Genomic DNA, 15,985 nt, shown 5'->3' on the forward strand with positions numbered 1-15,985 from the left:
GGATTTTAATTTTCTGCCTAACTCCTATACTTGGATCAAAGAGCAAAAGCCCAAGGTTCTGGCTCACTGTTTAGTCCCTTTCCTGTGTTACTGATGGAGGAGATGGGGGATGTCTCTCCTCTCTATCCCTACCCATGGAGAAAACCGACATTAGAGGAGGTGAGAGCCACTCCTGGCTATATCCTCTCCCATCCTATCTCGTCCTGGAGCTGGAAAATGCAGCCCTATTCACCCCTGCTCTGGTTTCCCACAGAGCCTCCCGAAGTCACCATGGAGCTGTCCCAGCTTGTCATCCCATGGGGCCAGAGTGCCAAGCTCACCTGTGAGGTGCGCGGGAATCCCCCGCCCTCTGTGCTGTGGCTGAGGAATGCCGTGCCCCTTGCTGCCAGCCAGCGTCTCCGGCTATCCCGCAGGGCCCTGCGTGTGGTCAGTGTGGGGCCTGAGGATGAAGGCGTCTACCAGTGCATGGCGGAGAATGAAGTTGGGAGTGCCCATGCCGTGGTCCAGCTGAGGACGGCCCGACCAGGTAAGTATAGCCCAGGGGACCGAGATTCCAGCTGAACAGATATTCATCACTCTTCTCAAATCCAACTGAGTGACTTTTAATTGTAAATTCAAAATTACATTAACTTTTTAATAGGTCAGGTGTGCTAATGAAAATGACCTGTTTAACCATTGTATTTGTTTTAAAAAGTATTTATTAGTTTGCAGAATCCTAGGGCTCCTAGGGTTCTGTGGAACCAAGTTTGACAACCAGTGCCCAAGAATAAAGAAAGATATGGCTCTTCTTCTTAGCTGAGGTCATTCCAGTTGACACCTGTAATGACTGAGCAGTTATTGTGTGCTCAGCACTGAGCCAGGTAATAATGTGGGGATACAGAATGACATCATGTAGACGCTACCTTCAAAACCATTCCTAAGAAGGACATATTATCATAATGTCCTTCCTAGGACATATTATGCCAAATTTATCAGCTATTATGCCAATATTATCAGGTATCAATGTCCTGTGGAGTTGAGACTAGTGTAGCAGAGTCCAAGTTCAAAGTCTCCTTGGAGACTCAAGACAAACTCCTAGCTGTGAGCCAAAAATCAAAGACAAATCACTTACTTTAAATATCCAGTGGCACATTGGATATTCCCATTCCAAAAGGGAACAATAGCGATCAAAAGGAGGGATGGCACCAAAGCACGACTGAAACCCAGGAGGGAAAAAATTAAATCCGTAGCTACATATCTGACATCTGGGGCACATGGTGGCAGGATGTGGGCCCCAGAGGTTTTGAGCAACCCTGCCCCAGAGGTCTGGCTGTTTGCAGCTCACATGGCCTCTCTCTTAGGCTGGTTCCAGTCATTGCTTGTGGCTTTTCTTGGCAGACATTCCAGGTTCCAGGTTCTCCAACTTCCCAGGGTCTCCACTGAATCTTTGGCTTCACCCTCATAGCGTCATGCCTCCTCCCCTCAAGGACTCATGGCAGGAATTTTGACCCTTGCTACACATTGCCCATCCTTCCAGAGGGTCCTTTGAAATCTGGGTGGAAGCATCCATGATCCCACAACTTTTGCATTCTGTCTCCCTGTACAGCCAGCATCATGTGGATGACCCCAATGTCTTCTGCCAGCTAAAGTAGTAATTGTACCCACTTGGACCAGGCTATAGTGGCTGCTAAATGCTCAAATGGCTGAATGAGGGGAAACACTTCCCTAGGCAACACTGCAAGCAGGGTGCCCCAGAATTCTCTTCTCAAAGCAACGTCTTTGAAATGAGTTAAAACTTGAGTCTGCAGTGGGTGGGGTCCAGCCAATTCCTGAGATGCCTTTAATACATTTTTCCTATTGTCCTGGTACAAAACATCTGACTTCCTTTTAGTGGCTCTATCTCTTTAACAATCATGCTCTCCTTGTCCAAAACTAAATACTCTTTTTTTTTGTTGGCCAAACTGTAAATTTTTCAGATCTTTTTGCACAGTTTTTTGCTCCCAATTCTCACTATAAACCCGGTAAAAACAGCCAGCAATAACCTGACAGCCAGAGACAGCCTGAATGCAGGGCAGCCTTAAAATTACCTCTGTCAGATTAACTAGTCTGTCACCTTGCCTCCCAAAAAGTCTTAGGGCATGAACAAAATATAGACAAGTTCCTTGCTGCAACGTAACACATGTGACTTCTAGCCCAATTCCCAGCAGAGTCCTCCTTCCTATCTGAAACATCATAAGTGCAGATTTTACTGTCCTCATTACTATTATTATTACATTCTGGTCTTCCAAGCTCCCACCAGAATCAGCCATTAAACTCTGCTGACAGCATCCTAGGGCTTCTCTAGCCCACATCTCCAAACTCTTCCAAATTCCTCCCACAAATCAGTTCCAAACACTTAAGAACCACATGGTAGATTTAGTCACAGCAACAACCTCATTTCTCTGGTACCAATTTTCTATACTAGTCACCTTTTCCATCACTGAGAAAAACAACTTAAAGGTTCACAGTTTCAGAGGTCTCAGTTCATAGTCCTCAGTTCTGTTGATTCTGGGCTTGTGGAGAGGCAGGACATGATGGCAGGAGGAACATGTGGCAGATACTACTCATCTCGTGGCAGACAGACAGGAAGCAGAGAGAGGCGAAGGGACTTGGGACCAGGCATAACTTTCAAAAGCACTTGCCCAGTGATCTTCTTCCTCCAGCAAGGTCCCACCTCCTAAAGTGTCCACAGCCTCCCAAAATAGCACCATCAACTGGTGGCCAAGCATTCAACAAGCATTCGACACACGAGCACATGGGACATTTTCATATTCAAATTGTAACATCATTCATGACATACTTCCTGAGGACATAGAAAGTCAGCAGATTGCAGAGGTGCTTAAATGCCACCCATGAATGCAGCAAGTGGCCCAGGCAAGGTGTCCAGGCTGCCTTTCCCTTCTGGCAGGGCAGCGACACTGGCCCTGTCTCCTACAGAGCCTTGCTGTGTGTCACATGAAGGCTGATGGTGATCTCAGGTCTTCTCTGACTTTGTCCTCAGGTTTTTCCAGGTGACCCAGGGATATTTACACTCTGCTTCTTCCCTTCTTTTTCTTGCTCTGACCCTAGGCACGACTCTGGGCCCCTGGCAGGATGCTAAGCCATCCACAGCCACGCCTCCTGCACCACCCTCCAGATCCGGTAACCCTGATCAGATGCTGAGGGAGCGACCAGGGCTTGCCAAGCCTCCGACATCAGTGCAGCCTGCTTCCCTGCAGTGTCCAGGAGAGAAGGGGCAAGTGGCCCCTGCTGAGGCCCCCATCATCCTCAGCTCTCCCCGGACCTCCAAAACCGACTCCTATGAACTGGTGTGGCGACCTCGACATGAGGGTGGCAGCCGAGCACCCATCCTCTACTATGTTGTGAAACACCGCAAGGTATGGCTCTGGCATTGGCTGCCACCTCCTTGAACTGCCTCTTGGTGAGGCTGAGCAGGGTCCCTCTTCCTCTGGCCTGAAGTGAAACCTCCAGTACATCCCTGCCACTGATCATGCCCTGTCTCCTCCAATGCCCATCCCCACTGCCTCCCAGGATGCTAGCTTCTAGATGGACAGGTGGGACCCTGAGAGGCCAGGCCATAGGCCATGTGTGGGCCCTCAGGTCTAAGCCCTATGTACTCATTCTCATAGCTCACGCCAGCTGCTAGTCTGGAGATAGTTATCAGGCTTCCTATTGCCATCCTCTCCCTCCACTATTTCCTTTGTCATTTGTTGTTGATGTTGCTTTGGTTCCTTTTTTAGTCAAATTAATATCTGCCAGGTACATCCTTCAGCAGCTCTGCTGTGCCAAACTAGCTCTATAGCCAGGAAAACAAATATTTGAGAACAAGTGTTTTCTCTGTGGGCTATAAAATGCCCCTCAGTTCTCAGAATTCATCATGGCTCTGGTTGGGTAAGCAGGCATTTGAGCTCCAAGCGCATCAAGTGTTCAGACCTCAGTTATTTCTCCTTGACAGAAGGGAGTCTGTCTAGAGGGCTGCTTCAAGAGTTGTCAGAAGGGGAATCGTGGGCTATGACAGGAGGTAGGGACAGAGCCGAGCCAACCCCTTGCTCCTGGACACTGTCTGGTGAGGTGGAATAGGGCCTCCAGCCCTTCCAGGCTGTGCAGGGAAGAGGATGTGAAATTCCCTGTAAGAAAACATCTTGGAAAATGTTTCTGTTCACCTCAAGTATATGCTCTTTTCTTTCTAATGCCAGTGGATAGTAGAAAATTATTGTTCTTACATAGATTTGAAAAAATTTTATTGGCTGTTAGCATAGCATAAATGCTGGGCTTTATTGTGCATTTATATTATATTTGCTTCTAAAAGTGCTATGTACACTTCGTGGAAAATTAAAGAATGTGAAACCAAAAGTATTTATCCACTTTTTCCTTCTCCAAAACTACACAAGAAAACAAAGCTAACCCTGCATGGTGTGGGCTGTGTAAAAGCTGTGTCCCTGCTGTGGACCCACCTGGCCCCTACATTCTGTCCTTGTCTTCTCAGGTTCTTCTAGAAGACCATATAGACAAGTCCACAGAGCCCCTAGGGTGGTCAGAACACCACTTAAGGCAGAGCGGTCCCCTGTGGCCTTTGTGCAGCCTCCTGTGTAGGGGGCCTGGGTGAACCCAACTCTCAGTAGCCCTCAGCCTGCTGGCCTCCTCCCAGGTAGCCAGCAAAGGGGCAAGTGGGTTTGCAACAAGAAACAGCCTTGTTCAGCACATGTTCCAGGTCAGGGCTAGTCCCCATCCTACTTCCCTGTGTAACTGGACACCTCCATCTGAGTTGTAGACAAAGATCAGGGAAGGTCAAACATCCATGGTCCCCAGGAGACAAAAACCAGTGTGAGAGCAAGAATAATATTTTTCAGGCCAATAGGTGGCCACAAAACTGCCTCATACAAGAGGCAGGCTGGCAAAGACCCACCAAGGCAATCCGGAAATGCCAGGCTGAGGCCACACTCACCCTCTCAGTGTGTGTGACAGTGACTAATTACCTTTCCATTTCTTATTTTCATTTCTGGGCCCAGTGGAAATGTGAGGCCAGCACTGGGAGGGCAGGGGGAGGAGGGGGTACTGAGAAGAGAGAGTCCGGACAGGGCCCCTGCTGGGTCTGGCTTCTATTAGGCTCCAGCCTGAAGGGCACTTGGAGCTGTTTGGATGTTGCTAAGGCAGAAAGTATGTCTTGAAAGCTGTTTCTGCTGTGGAAAACTCACATATCTTAATGATCGTCATCCAAAAAAGAATTTTGAAATCAAAAATCTGTGTTTGGGTTACATTTTTTCATGCCTCTTCTCTTGTGGAGGATTGGGAATTACTAAGCTGATTTTCAGTTTTTCACCTGCATGAAGCAGTTTCAGTTCCTGGTGCACTGCAGACCCTGGGCTACTGTGTTTGGGTTTCTAGCACCACTGGGGATTCTCAGTTTGTAAAAACGTCTTCCCTTGGAACAAATCCTGGAAGCCTGACGTTAATGAGCCCAGACTATCCTTTTCCTTTGAATGGTAGGTTTTGTTCTACTTTGGAATATTCTGCTTGGGGATAAGAGCTTTCCCTTCCAGCTGTTCTCTTTCTTCATCAACCTCAGTTTCTGCTTCTAGCAGACTCTGAGATGCACAGAGCTAGATGTTAAGACCTTGAAAAATGGTGAATGAAATAGAATAATCTCTTACCTTCACCTGTTGGGGGCCTGGAGCCCACTTATTTTTTCTTTCTTTAGGTTTAGAGAGCCGGTAATTAAAAATTCATTTTAATTTATAGTCACAATTCATCCCCAGTTTTTAATTTCTAAGCAAGGACTGAGAGCAGGAGCAGAGAAAAAGAGGATTAAAATGATAGAAACCTCCCCAGGTAAAGGATGCATGTGGGGAGGGTGAGAGGAGAGACCAGGCATTTGTTGGAAACCTCTCATGTACCAAGCTCAAAGCTAGCAGTATTATGCAAGTCCCCTAATTTCACTTCAGAGTAGCTGGAGGAATTTTCCTTATCTCACCTTAGAAATGAAAAGGTTAGGGCTCAGAGAGTGTGGGAGCTTGCTCACAGTTACGTGACCAGGGCTTGAACTCGGGAATTTCTGCCTCAGACTCCTGATTAGGACAGGTTACATTCTGCAGATGCTCTTTGGAGTCAAGTCAGAGTCTCTGTGCTCACTAGCTCTCCAGCCTTGTGCAAATTGCTATCTCTCTTAAGCTTGGTCAACTCACTTGTGAAGTGGGAACACTGTAGACACTCATCACTTGGGCCATTGTGAGGACAAGTGCGTTTTTGTATAAACAATGCTTAGTTCTGTGCTCAGCACAGAGTGAACACTCAGAAAACATTGCTATTTCTACTGTTGCTGCTGTTTTCTCTTTCTTACCACTGTCTCTCACTAGAACAGAGACCAAGGAAATGTATTTGGTTCAGTACACAGAAGAGAGAAAGTTAAATATAGAAGTTTGGGGGAGTATGGGAGAGGGAGAGGGTAGAGAAGCCCCCAGAAATATCAGTCAAGCCTTCTGATCTTCCTTAATGGGATTAGATGCGGACCAAGAAGCCTGACTTGACCAGAGAGATGAGGTTGATGTCCCATAGCCAGGAGGGCCAGTCTGATCTCTGCAGCCCACCTGGCCCATGTCCTTCCCATCGTCATGCTCTGTGGGCTCAGTTACAAGGGAAGATGCTGCATCTTACACCAGCCACCCTCTTCAGCAGGTCGCAAACTCCTCTGATGACTGGACCATCTCTGGCATTCCAGCCAATCAGCACCGCCTGACCCTCACCAGGCTTGACCCAGGGAGCTTGTATGAAGTGGAGATGGCAGCTTACAACTGTGCTGGCGAGGGCCAGACAGCCATGGTCACCTTCCGAACTGGTAAGGTCAAACTCTTGCACTTAGCTTAGGGTTTCCATGGGCTCAAACAAGTTATACCAGACCCAGGAGTGAAATCCTGCTCACCTTGCCCACTTCTGGACCTAGAACCCTGTCCTTCCTCTAGCTGCTCCTTCCCGGGGTTTGGGTGCCAGGGCGAAGTGCTAGCTCTCATCAGGAGAGTGGCCAGCCAGCCTCTCTGGTGTCCTTTTGCCTCTCCAAGACAGAAGGGCCAGCAGAGCTAGGAATCACATTCCACTTTCAGTATCCATGTTCTTGTTTGCATCACCCTTCCACAGCCCTTTACAGGTTCTCAGGCAAAACAGAGTCTGGGAAGGGAATCTAGAGCACACTCCCTCCCTTGCTGATCCATACCTATTTCCACCCAGGACGGCGGCCCAAACCTGAGATCATGGCCAGCAAGGAGCAGCAGGTCCAGAGAGATGACCCTGGAGCGGGCCCCCAGAGCAGCAGCCAGCCGGACCATGGCCGCCTCTCCCGTAAGCCTATCAGCAGTGGGGTGGGAAGGGAGGGGTTGAGAGCTCAGGACCAGCTGTCTCAGAGGGCCTGTTCTGTTACTGCAGGTTGCATGGGGTTTGGGTTTTGTAGGGCCAGGAGTCCTGGTGACATTTTTTTGGCATCTCCTTGGTTAGCCGCAATAAGAAAATATAGATGGGAGCTTTTCAAATAAAAGGTTGGAGCCCTGACCATGGGTCCAGATAGCAGTGGCTTTGCACACCGTGGTTTTGTAGATGTTTAGCTGAAGGGCTGCTCCCAAACATAGGAACTATTGGGAACACTGGTGGGTAGAGTGCCATGGGGAGGAGCAGGCCCTGCCGGTGACAGGCCAAGTCCAGTCAGAATACCATATCATCTGGTGGCATCCCTGCCTCCCACTTCCTTCTTCACTGTGCATGGTCTTCCCAGCCCCAGAAGCTCCAGACAGGCCTACTATCTCCATGGCCTCCGAGACCTCAGTGTATGTCACCTGGATTCCCCGTGGGAATGGCGGCTTCCCGATCCAGTCCTTCCGTGTGGAGTACAAGAAGCTAAAGAAAGTGGGAGACTGGATTCTGGCCACCAGTGCCATCCCTCCCTCACGGCTGTCTGTGGAAATCACAGGCCTAGAGAAAGGTAGGGGCCTGGGTACTCTCTTCCCTGATCCCTGGACAACCTGGAAGAGGAAGGGGAAGAGGCGTGATGGAGACCTGTCCTCCACCCTTCCGTGTGCTCATACAGATGCAGAGTGTGGCTCTGCCTTTTTCCTCCCTCTTCCATGTGGCTCCTCTTTGATGAGGACGGGCATTGTTGTGAGTCCTTTGGGGACTTGCTTTGGGGAAAGGCTGCCCAGAAGATCCCTCCAGGCTGGGCCTTGATGGGCTGTAGGGGAATCAAAAAGTTTTTCCTGAGTTCAGTGAGGTTCTCTCTTAACAGGCACCTCTTACAAGTTCCGAGTCCGGGCTCTCAACATGCTGGGGGAGAGTGAGCCCAGTGCCCCCTCCCGGCCCTACGTGGTGTCAGGCTACAGTGGCCGCGTGTATGAGAGGCCAGTGGCAGGCCCCTATATTACCTTCACTGATGCAGTCAATGAGACCACCATCATGCTCAAGTGGATGGTAAGTGGCCTTGCCGTGCAGGGCTGTGGGAAGAGGAGAATGAGACTCCTGCCTGCAGCAGAGGCAGGAAGGAATCACTCCCCTGCCTCAGCCCTTCTCCTAAGGGGCCTCCCCTAAATATTCCACTACCTGGACACCTGGGAATTGGCTCCCTGTGCGACGCATTGAAAGCCCCATTGGTAGATATGAGAGGCTCTTAGCTGGAGCTATTGTTAATGGTCTGCTGAGGGTTTTGGTGCTGTAACTGGTAGAGCCCCAAGCTGGTTCTCATTTTCTGATTATGTCCCACTCTTCTTATTACCCTTCCCTTGACACCAACACACTTATTCAGGGTTCATTGTCGCCAGATAGCTCATCCTCACATGCCAGGGAGGATCAGAAAGGGCTGAAGTCTTTGAAAAAAATGCAGTTCGTTTCTTGTCTCTGCAAGTTACCTCTAGGCAAAATAAAATAATATACAGTCTCCACAGCCTTCTGCAAAGAACTTCAGACATCATCAGGAATGTTTTCCAGGGGTCCCCAGTGAGATTCAAACCCTGGACTAGGGAGAAACTTCCAAACCACAGCATTTTTTTTTTTTCCGGTGATTTCTGTGCTGCACTGTCAGTGTGTCTCTTCTCCATTCCCTATAGTATATTCCAGCAAGTAACAACAACACCCCAATCCATGGTTTTTATATCTACTATCGACCCACAGACAGCGACAATGACAGTGATTACAAGAAGGATATGGTTGAAGGTGAGAAGCAATTTTGTATGTTACCGTTTCCTCTATTGGTGGTTGGTGACATTGGATGAAGCATAAAACCTGAGTCTAACATGGCACAAACCACCTGTGCTCCATGTCATTGGCTTAATCATGACACACTTGGGACCATTCAGTTAAAAACCCCACATACTTCCTTCCCACAGTGATGGGACAATGGAAATGTAGGTGGGTACCTCTAGTATGCCCCTCCATGTCACCTCCTGTGCTGGTCAGTAGCACCGGCACAGACACATGACCCTGTCTGAGTCTGATTGTGGTGTTGGGCCAAGCAAACAGCATCATCATGTATGACTGTGACTCTACTTTCCAGGGGACAGGTACTGGCACTCCATCAGTCATCTGCAGCCAGAGACCTCCTACGACATTAAGATGCAGTGCTTCAATGAAGGCGGGGAGAGCGAGTTCAGCAATGTAATGATCTGTGAGACCAAAGGTGATTCTCCTTGGGTTCTCCTCTCTTCCCTGCTTGCAGTAAAGTAGGGCAAAGTCACTACTCCATGCCATGCTATCTCTTTCCCAGGAAGCCTCCTTATTTTCGAAGTATCTCCAGACCTCATCATTTGTCACCCTTCTGCTTGTTTGTTGTGCCTCATGTTAGTTTGAGGGGATTGCCATTGTGATGGCTTTAAGGACTAGGGAATTAACACACCCACAGAGTCACTAAGCATAAAACCACTTCTTAAGCTGAAAACTTTCTATAAATACTTTATTCCTGCAGTGACATTTGGTAATTACATTGGTTGGTTTATTTAACTTGACTGCAACTTCATGAGATGGGAAAGAAACAGCCTCAAAAAACTTTGAGGTGGGGGAGAATCATGCTGAATTTCTTTCTGAGAAGAATCATCAGTGACTGTGCAAGGAACAGACTGGGGAGAGAAAATCGGGGCCCTGAAGTAAAAGTAAAGAGAAGAGATAAGTTTGAATTGCTTTTCGGAGGAGGTGCGGGCAAGACCAGGTCTGATTACTTGCTGAGGTTGGAGAGAGTGAAAGGAGTTAAGAGTACGTTTGAGGTTTTAGCTTGAGTCCTACCCAGGAGTCAATACCACTTAGAGAAACAGGATTTATGAGAAAGGAACAGGGTAAAACAAGTTGGAGGCTTACTGAGTATCTGATAAAACAAGCAGTCTCCTCCCTGGGTCTAGGTGGGGATATTAATACGGGAGTCTTTAGGATATAGGCAGAAGTCATGGGAAGATTGTGCAGATCGAGAGGACCTGGGGCTGTCTCCCAGTGTCTGAGTAGGCAGAAGGAAAAGGTGGGAAAAGTGAGGTATGAAAGAGACAGTCAGAGCAGTAGTGGGGATCAATCAGAAAGCTCTGGCATCAGAAAGCCAAGGAAGATGGCTGTGGCAGAGTGAACAATGCCAGGCACACCTGTAAGGCAAACCCCAGGGTTTCACTTCCCTCCTTGGAACTGGCATTTCCCAGTTACTGTTCGTTCCACCAAATCCCAAAACAGCCCTCTCCTCTGCAGCCAAGCTCTTACCTTAGGCTTCACTTCACATCCCCTAATCCACCTAGGAATAGCAAATCTGTGGGTAAATTCTTCCATTCCCAATTCTGTTGCTGGGTTCATGCACTTTAAATATTTGCTTCCCTAAGTTCACCAGATACCCTTTCAGAGAACATGGCACCCCTCTGCCCAGTCTGACCCTGTGCATGGCTCACAAACATGTTGGAATTTGAAATATACAGTTCAGATCTCCTCAACAACAGCAAATTTCACATTAGATATGATTTCATGCTGAGTATGGACAAAGTTCAAATAAGGGACTTTGAGGCCCTATCTTATAAGTTTGACCCCATTTCCTATACCTGTGGGATTGGATTATTTTCTATTTGTTGTGAAGGAAATGTCAGAGATAGATGCTTAAGTGAGTTTTGTCCACACTTGCAGCTCGGAAGTCTTCTGGTCAGCCTGGCCGACTCCCACCACCAACTCTGGCTCCACCACGGCCACCACCCCCAGAAACCATAGAGCGGCCGATGGGAACTGGCGCCATCGTGGCACGTGCCAGCGACCTGCCCTATCTGATTGTTGGGATCGTCCTGGGCTCAGTCGTCCTCATCATTGTCACCTTCATCCCCTTCTGCTTGTGGAGGGCTTGGTCTAAGCAAAGTGAGTAACTCTCCTCAGTACAGAGGAAGGAGGCTGGGGAGGGAGGGAGGTTGGACCTCAGTCCATCAAGGAGGCCTGTGCCCAGGGCAGGGCCAGAGAGGCCCTGCTCCACAGTCACCAGCAGTTCTAGCTCCCAGGTTCTCCAGAGGTCCCACAGTCTGAGAATACCCTGGGACTGAGCCTGTCCCTCCCAGCTCATGTACTTCAGCTGAGGGTCAGTGTGATGAAGCAGATGTTGGTCTGTCCTCTCCACATCTCTGGAGCTTGGTGCTTATGTAGTTCCCTCTTCTGATGCCTAAAATTGGTTCTCTGAACTCGTGTTCATGCTTACAATAACTCTTGCCTCTTCCCTCAGGCATTTCCTGCTCTTCTCTGGGTTTGGTGCTACTTTGAGGTTTCCCTGTGTCCTGGGCTTCAACTGGCCACACTTGTGGCTCACTTTCCTTACCTTAGTAATGCCCTTTTCACTCATCCTCTTTCTCCCAAACCTTTGCCCCCATGTCTCCCTACCTTTCTCACCTCAGAAAAAAGGGTAGATGTTGGGAAGAAATGGATGACAGGAAGAATATCCTGAGAGAATACACTCTTCACCCCTCCAACAATGTCATCTCCTTTGACCCTATGTGGTCGCCAGTGGAACTTTCTCCTGCTGTCCGAGGCTTCTTTGGCCTACAAAAACCTCTGTCCTATTCTTCCAGAACATACAACAGACCTGGGTTTTCCTCGAAGTGCCCTTCTATCCTCTTCCTGCCAGTACACTATGGTGCCTTTGGGAGGACTCCCAGGCCATCGAGCCAATGGACAGCCTTACTTCAGTGGCATCAATGGGCAAGCCTGTGCCAATGGGATACATGTGAGCAGGGGCTGCCCCGTGGCTGCTGTGGGCTGCCCAGGCGTGAAATCTCAGCAGCACTGCCCAGGAGAGCTTCTGCAGGTAATGTGCTTCTGGGGAAGTTGGAGGGGCAGGTGTGGGACAAGGAAGGAGCAGTGGAGCTGCCTCTTGGGGCTTCTCCCTTCAGCTCCCATCCCAGTTTGCTGGGCAAACTTTAGTCAGCAACAGCTCATCCTACTGAACAGTGAGCTTTTAGAAAGTTCTCTGAACCCCTGACATGACCTTTTTCTTAACTCTTTCCTTCGAGCAGCAGGATGACACCAACAGCCTGCTGAGACAGACCATTCTTGGCAGTGGATATGACTCCCAGAGCCACCAGGTTACCAGGTAACCAGGCCCTCCCTCATCCTTCCATTTCCAAGTCTCAGATCCTCATATCCATGAACTGTCACCCAGAGCTGCACTCAAAACTTCTCAAATCTGTCAACACTGCTCTCTGTGGGGCATTACCCTAGGGCTAGCTGTGTTTGCAGTTACAAAGTGCTTTTTTGTCTGGGAGCATGGGTTGCTTCTTGAAATCCTTCCCTCACTGGGTAACACAGAAACCCTGAGATACAACTGGATTTGCCACAGTCCCCTGGACACCTGGTTCACATCCTCTTACATGGAATAAAATGGAACTGGACTAGGGAGCAATGGTGTGGCACCTCTTGATGTTCAAAGACAAGCAATCCTCAGGGAAGCTTCCTCAGGGAAGCTGCCAGGGGCAGGGAGTCCAGGCCCACACTGCCCCTGCCTCATCTCCCCTCTCTGGTCTTGTGTCATGCAGGGGTCCCCATCCTAGCCCAGATGAGGAATCTTTCTTATACACACTACCTGATGACTCGACTCACCAGCTGCTCCAGCCCCAAGACTGCTGCCACCTGCAGGAGCCACCTACCACCATGTGCCAGGCAGGAGTGAGGAGAACACAAGAGAGTCCTGGCCTGGAAGCTACATGGGACCCTCCGTTTCACACAGGTCAGCCGGAGGCAGGGTAGAGAAATCACAGAGGTTGGGGATGACCTCGGGGAGATACCCCTAACTCAGTAGCAGCTTGGAGGAAGGGGAGACAACAGACTCAAGGTGGTGTTGGGACTTAAGGAGGATGACCAGTTTCCTTCACTGCTGAAGGCCCAGGAGACCTCTGGGGTGTACCAGGCTCCTCCAACATTGCAGTCTGTGGTCCTCAAAGGCTAAGGAAGACATTCTCCATTTCAGAGGCATTTCAAGGCCATTGACAAATTCTTTTTGCCTCTCATCACGCTAATGAATCTCTAATCCCTTGCTTTGTTGGGTCTTGTCTCTTCATTAAGGAGTAAGTTGCATCAGTCATCAGTGAGCCAAGTTCTTACAAACATCATCATCATAACTCTTTGTGCCTCCACAAAATGTTTTTCTCCAAGGAGCTCAAGGCCATTTGTGCTGCCCTATCCTACATCTCTCTCTGCGCCTGTCTTATGGAAATCCATGGGGGCCTGGGTGGGGCAACAGGCTTCTTCAGAGGACTGGCCAGTGTTTCTTAGCTGCTGTGGTGTGCACATCTCTTTAAATTCCAAACACCATCTCTGTTATATGAAATTCTAAAAGTCACCTCCTAGAGCTAGACCCAGCCTCATGAAAACTGGACTAGGTTTCATGTCCTGGGGAGAGTGGGCTGTGAAGTGGACCAGAGGCCTCCTTGGGCATTCCATGGACCTCACTGAGGTCATCTGTCCCAGGGCACAAGTGAAATGCTTGAGAGTCTACAGTCCCAGGTCCCAGCACAGGTGGAACTTAGATAGTAAGGGGACCTCCCTGCATTGATGAGAGACCTTGGAGGGAGCACAAATGCCTTGTCCCTCCTTCAGGGCTGGTGACTGGTTCCCGCCATAGGTAAGGGCTGGCTGGGACCTCTTGGCCAGTCTGGATTTTAACGTCTCTTTCTCTCTCCCTATCTCTCTCTCCCTCTCTCTCCCTCTCTCTCTCTCTCTCTCTCTCTCTCTCTCTCTCTCTCCCTCTCTCTCTCTCTGTCTCTCTTCTCTCTCAGGGCCCCCATGCTGCTTGGGCCTTGTACCAGTTGAAGAGGTGGACAGTCCTGACTCCTGCCAAGTGGGTGGAGGAGACTGGTATCCTCAAGACCCCTCAGGGTCCTACATAGGACAGGAACCTAGGATGCAGCTCTCCCCCAGCCCAGCGGTGCATGTGTCTTTTGAAACACCACCTCCCACAATTTAGACAGAAGCCAATATGCCAGAAAGACTATATATTGTTTTTTTTAAAAGAGAGAAAATTGGTATTTATTTTTCTATTATAGCCATATTTATATATTTATGCACTTGTAAATAAATGTATATGTGTTTTTGTCATTCTGGAGAGACATAAGGAATTCTCCCTTTTGAAGTACAAGGGAGAAAACAAGCCCCAGTGTTAACAGGAGTCAGCCAGGAAAGAGTAAGACAGACTGGCGGGACACAGATGCCTCACCTCACAGAACCTGTAGCTGTCGGAGGCCCAAGGCGTGCTTGTGGAAGTAAGGGTCCTAGGACACTGTTCATGAAGACCACAGGGAATGCAATGGCCACACTATCACAGACTGGAGACACCCCTGAAGATGGCTGGATCTGGTGACATCGGGCATGCTTCCTGAGATGCCCTGAGAACAGACTGAGATGTGTACAGCACTATAAGCATTAACAGACCTTCCAGAATCAATACTCTGGCAACATATCTCTGTAAAAACAAACACTGTAACTTCTAAATAAATGTTTAGTCTTCCCTGAAACCTTCAACTTAGTCATGTGTGAGTCAGCATTTTCCTTACATGTTAGAATTCAGACTTCCAGTAGTTGAAAAAAATCTTACTTTGACATTTTTTCAGATCTTTCAAGGGACAAATTGTGGAAACAGTAGCAGATGTTTTTCATTTTTTTTTTTTTGTCTTTTTAAACACTGACCGTCATTTGTGTTTGGATGAAAGCAGAATGCATTAATAACTGTTTACTCCAAGAGCGAGATGCTGTACAATAGGCCAAGAGGAACGGAGTCAGTTCTCTTCCTGACTGTGGTCCTGCTGGGGAATGAAGCTGGGCCTTCTGTGTAGATGTGTGTTGAGGACCAAACACTTCCTCCACAGTGCCGTTTAGCTAGAATATATGGTGCCCGATAATGCACTTCCCTTCTTTCTAAAGATACATCAGCATTGCTGGAATAGTTGACTCACTCAGTTAAAACCAATATTTACTTGCCGTTGTTCCACCAAAGGACCAGTCACAGATTCTTTTTTTTTTTTTTAGCATTTTCAATTTGGAATTGGACCTAAATGGAGACTGAAATCTGCAATGAAAATCTTCATACAGCTTGAGTTTTCAGTAGATGGGGTGAGGGGAAAGTATTTTCTAGATTTCAGTAAAGACAAGTTATTAGAGTTGAAATGCTGATTTGAGAGGCAATCTCAGGAACAGTTGAACCAACTCTGGGCACGGGTGGCTCGCACCTTTAATCCTAGCTACTTGGGAGGCTGAGATTGGGAGGATCACAGTTCAAGGCCAGCCAGGAAGAAAAAAAGTTACTGAGACCCCACCTCAACCAATAGCTGGGTGCAGTGGTGCATGCATGTTATCCTGGCTGCAGTGGGAAACATAAAATAGGAGGATCACAGTCCAAGCCAGTCTGGGTAAAAAAGAAGCAAAATGTTATTTCCAAAATCTCCAGAGCAAAAAGGGATGGAGGTATGGCTCAAAAAATAACTAAAGCAAAAAGAGTGCTGGGGGCCATGGCTCA

General features: G+C 48.5%; 1 protein-coding gene across 8 annotated transcripts in view; it reads left to right on the forward strand.

Moving 5' to 3' along the window:
• The window catches only part of Boc (BOC cell adhesion associated, oncogene regulated), a 74,740-nt gene extending 59,746 nt beyond the window's left edge, over positions 1 to 14,994 (forward strand). For 7 of the 8 annotated variants that reach the window (XM_074073146.1, XM_020153815.2, XM_074073148.1 and 4 more), the window contains 13 exons: positions 254 to 526; positions 3,088 to 3,395; positions 6,688 to 6,850; positions 7,237 to 7,347; positions 7,775 to 7,981; positions 8,282 to 8,463; positions 9,096 to 9,201; positions 9,542 to 9,664; positions 11,131 to 11,352; positions 12,051 to 12,286; positions 12,495 to 12,571; positions 13,014 to 13,204; positions 14,253 to 14,994. In XM_074073146.1, coding sequence (XP_073929247.1) covers positions 254 to 526; positions 3,088 to 3,395; positions 6,688 to 6,850; positions 7,237 to 7,347; positions 7,775 to 7,981; positions 8,282 to 8,463; positions 9,096 to 9,201; positions 9,542 to 9,664; positions 11,131 to 11,352; positions 12,051 to 12,286; positions 12,495 to 12,571; positions 13,014 to 13,204; positions 14,253 to 14,440 — 2,387 coding nt within the window. In that variant the 3' untranslated portion in view covers positions 14,441 to 14,994. The remainder of the gene's footprint in view (positions 1 to 253; positions 527 to 3,087; positions 3,396 to 6,687; positions 6,851 to 7,236; positions 7,348 to 7,774; positions 7,982 to 8,281; positions 8,464 to 9,095; positions 9,202 to 9,541; positions 9,665 to 11,130; positions 11,353 to 12,050; positions 12,287 to 12,494; positions 12,572 to 13,013; positions 13,205 to 14,252) is intronic. The other variant, XM_074073153.1, reaches the window with a different exon arrangement.
• Positions 14,995 to 15,985: the final 991 nt, after the last annotated feature.

This window comes from Castor canadensis, chromosome 5 (assembly GCF_047511655.1).
Source record: "Castor canadensis chromosome 5, mCasCan1.hap1v2, whole genome shotgun sequence".
In the NCBI taxonomy this organism is placed as follows: domain Eukaryota; kingdom Metazoa; phylum Chordata; class Mammalia; order Rodentia; family Castoridae; genus Castor; species Castor canadensis.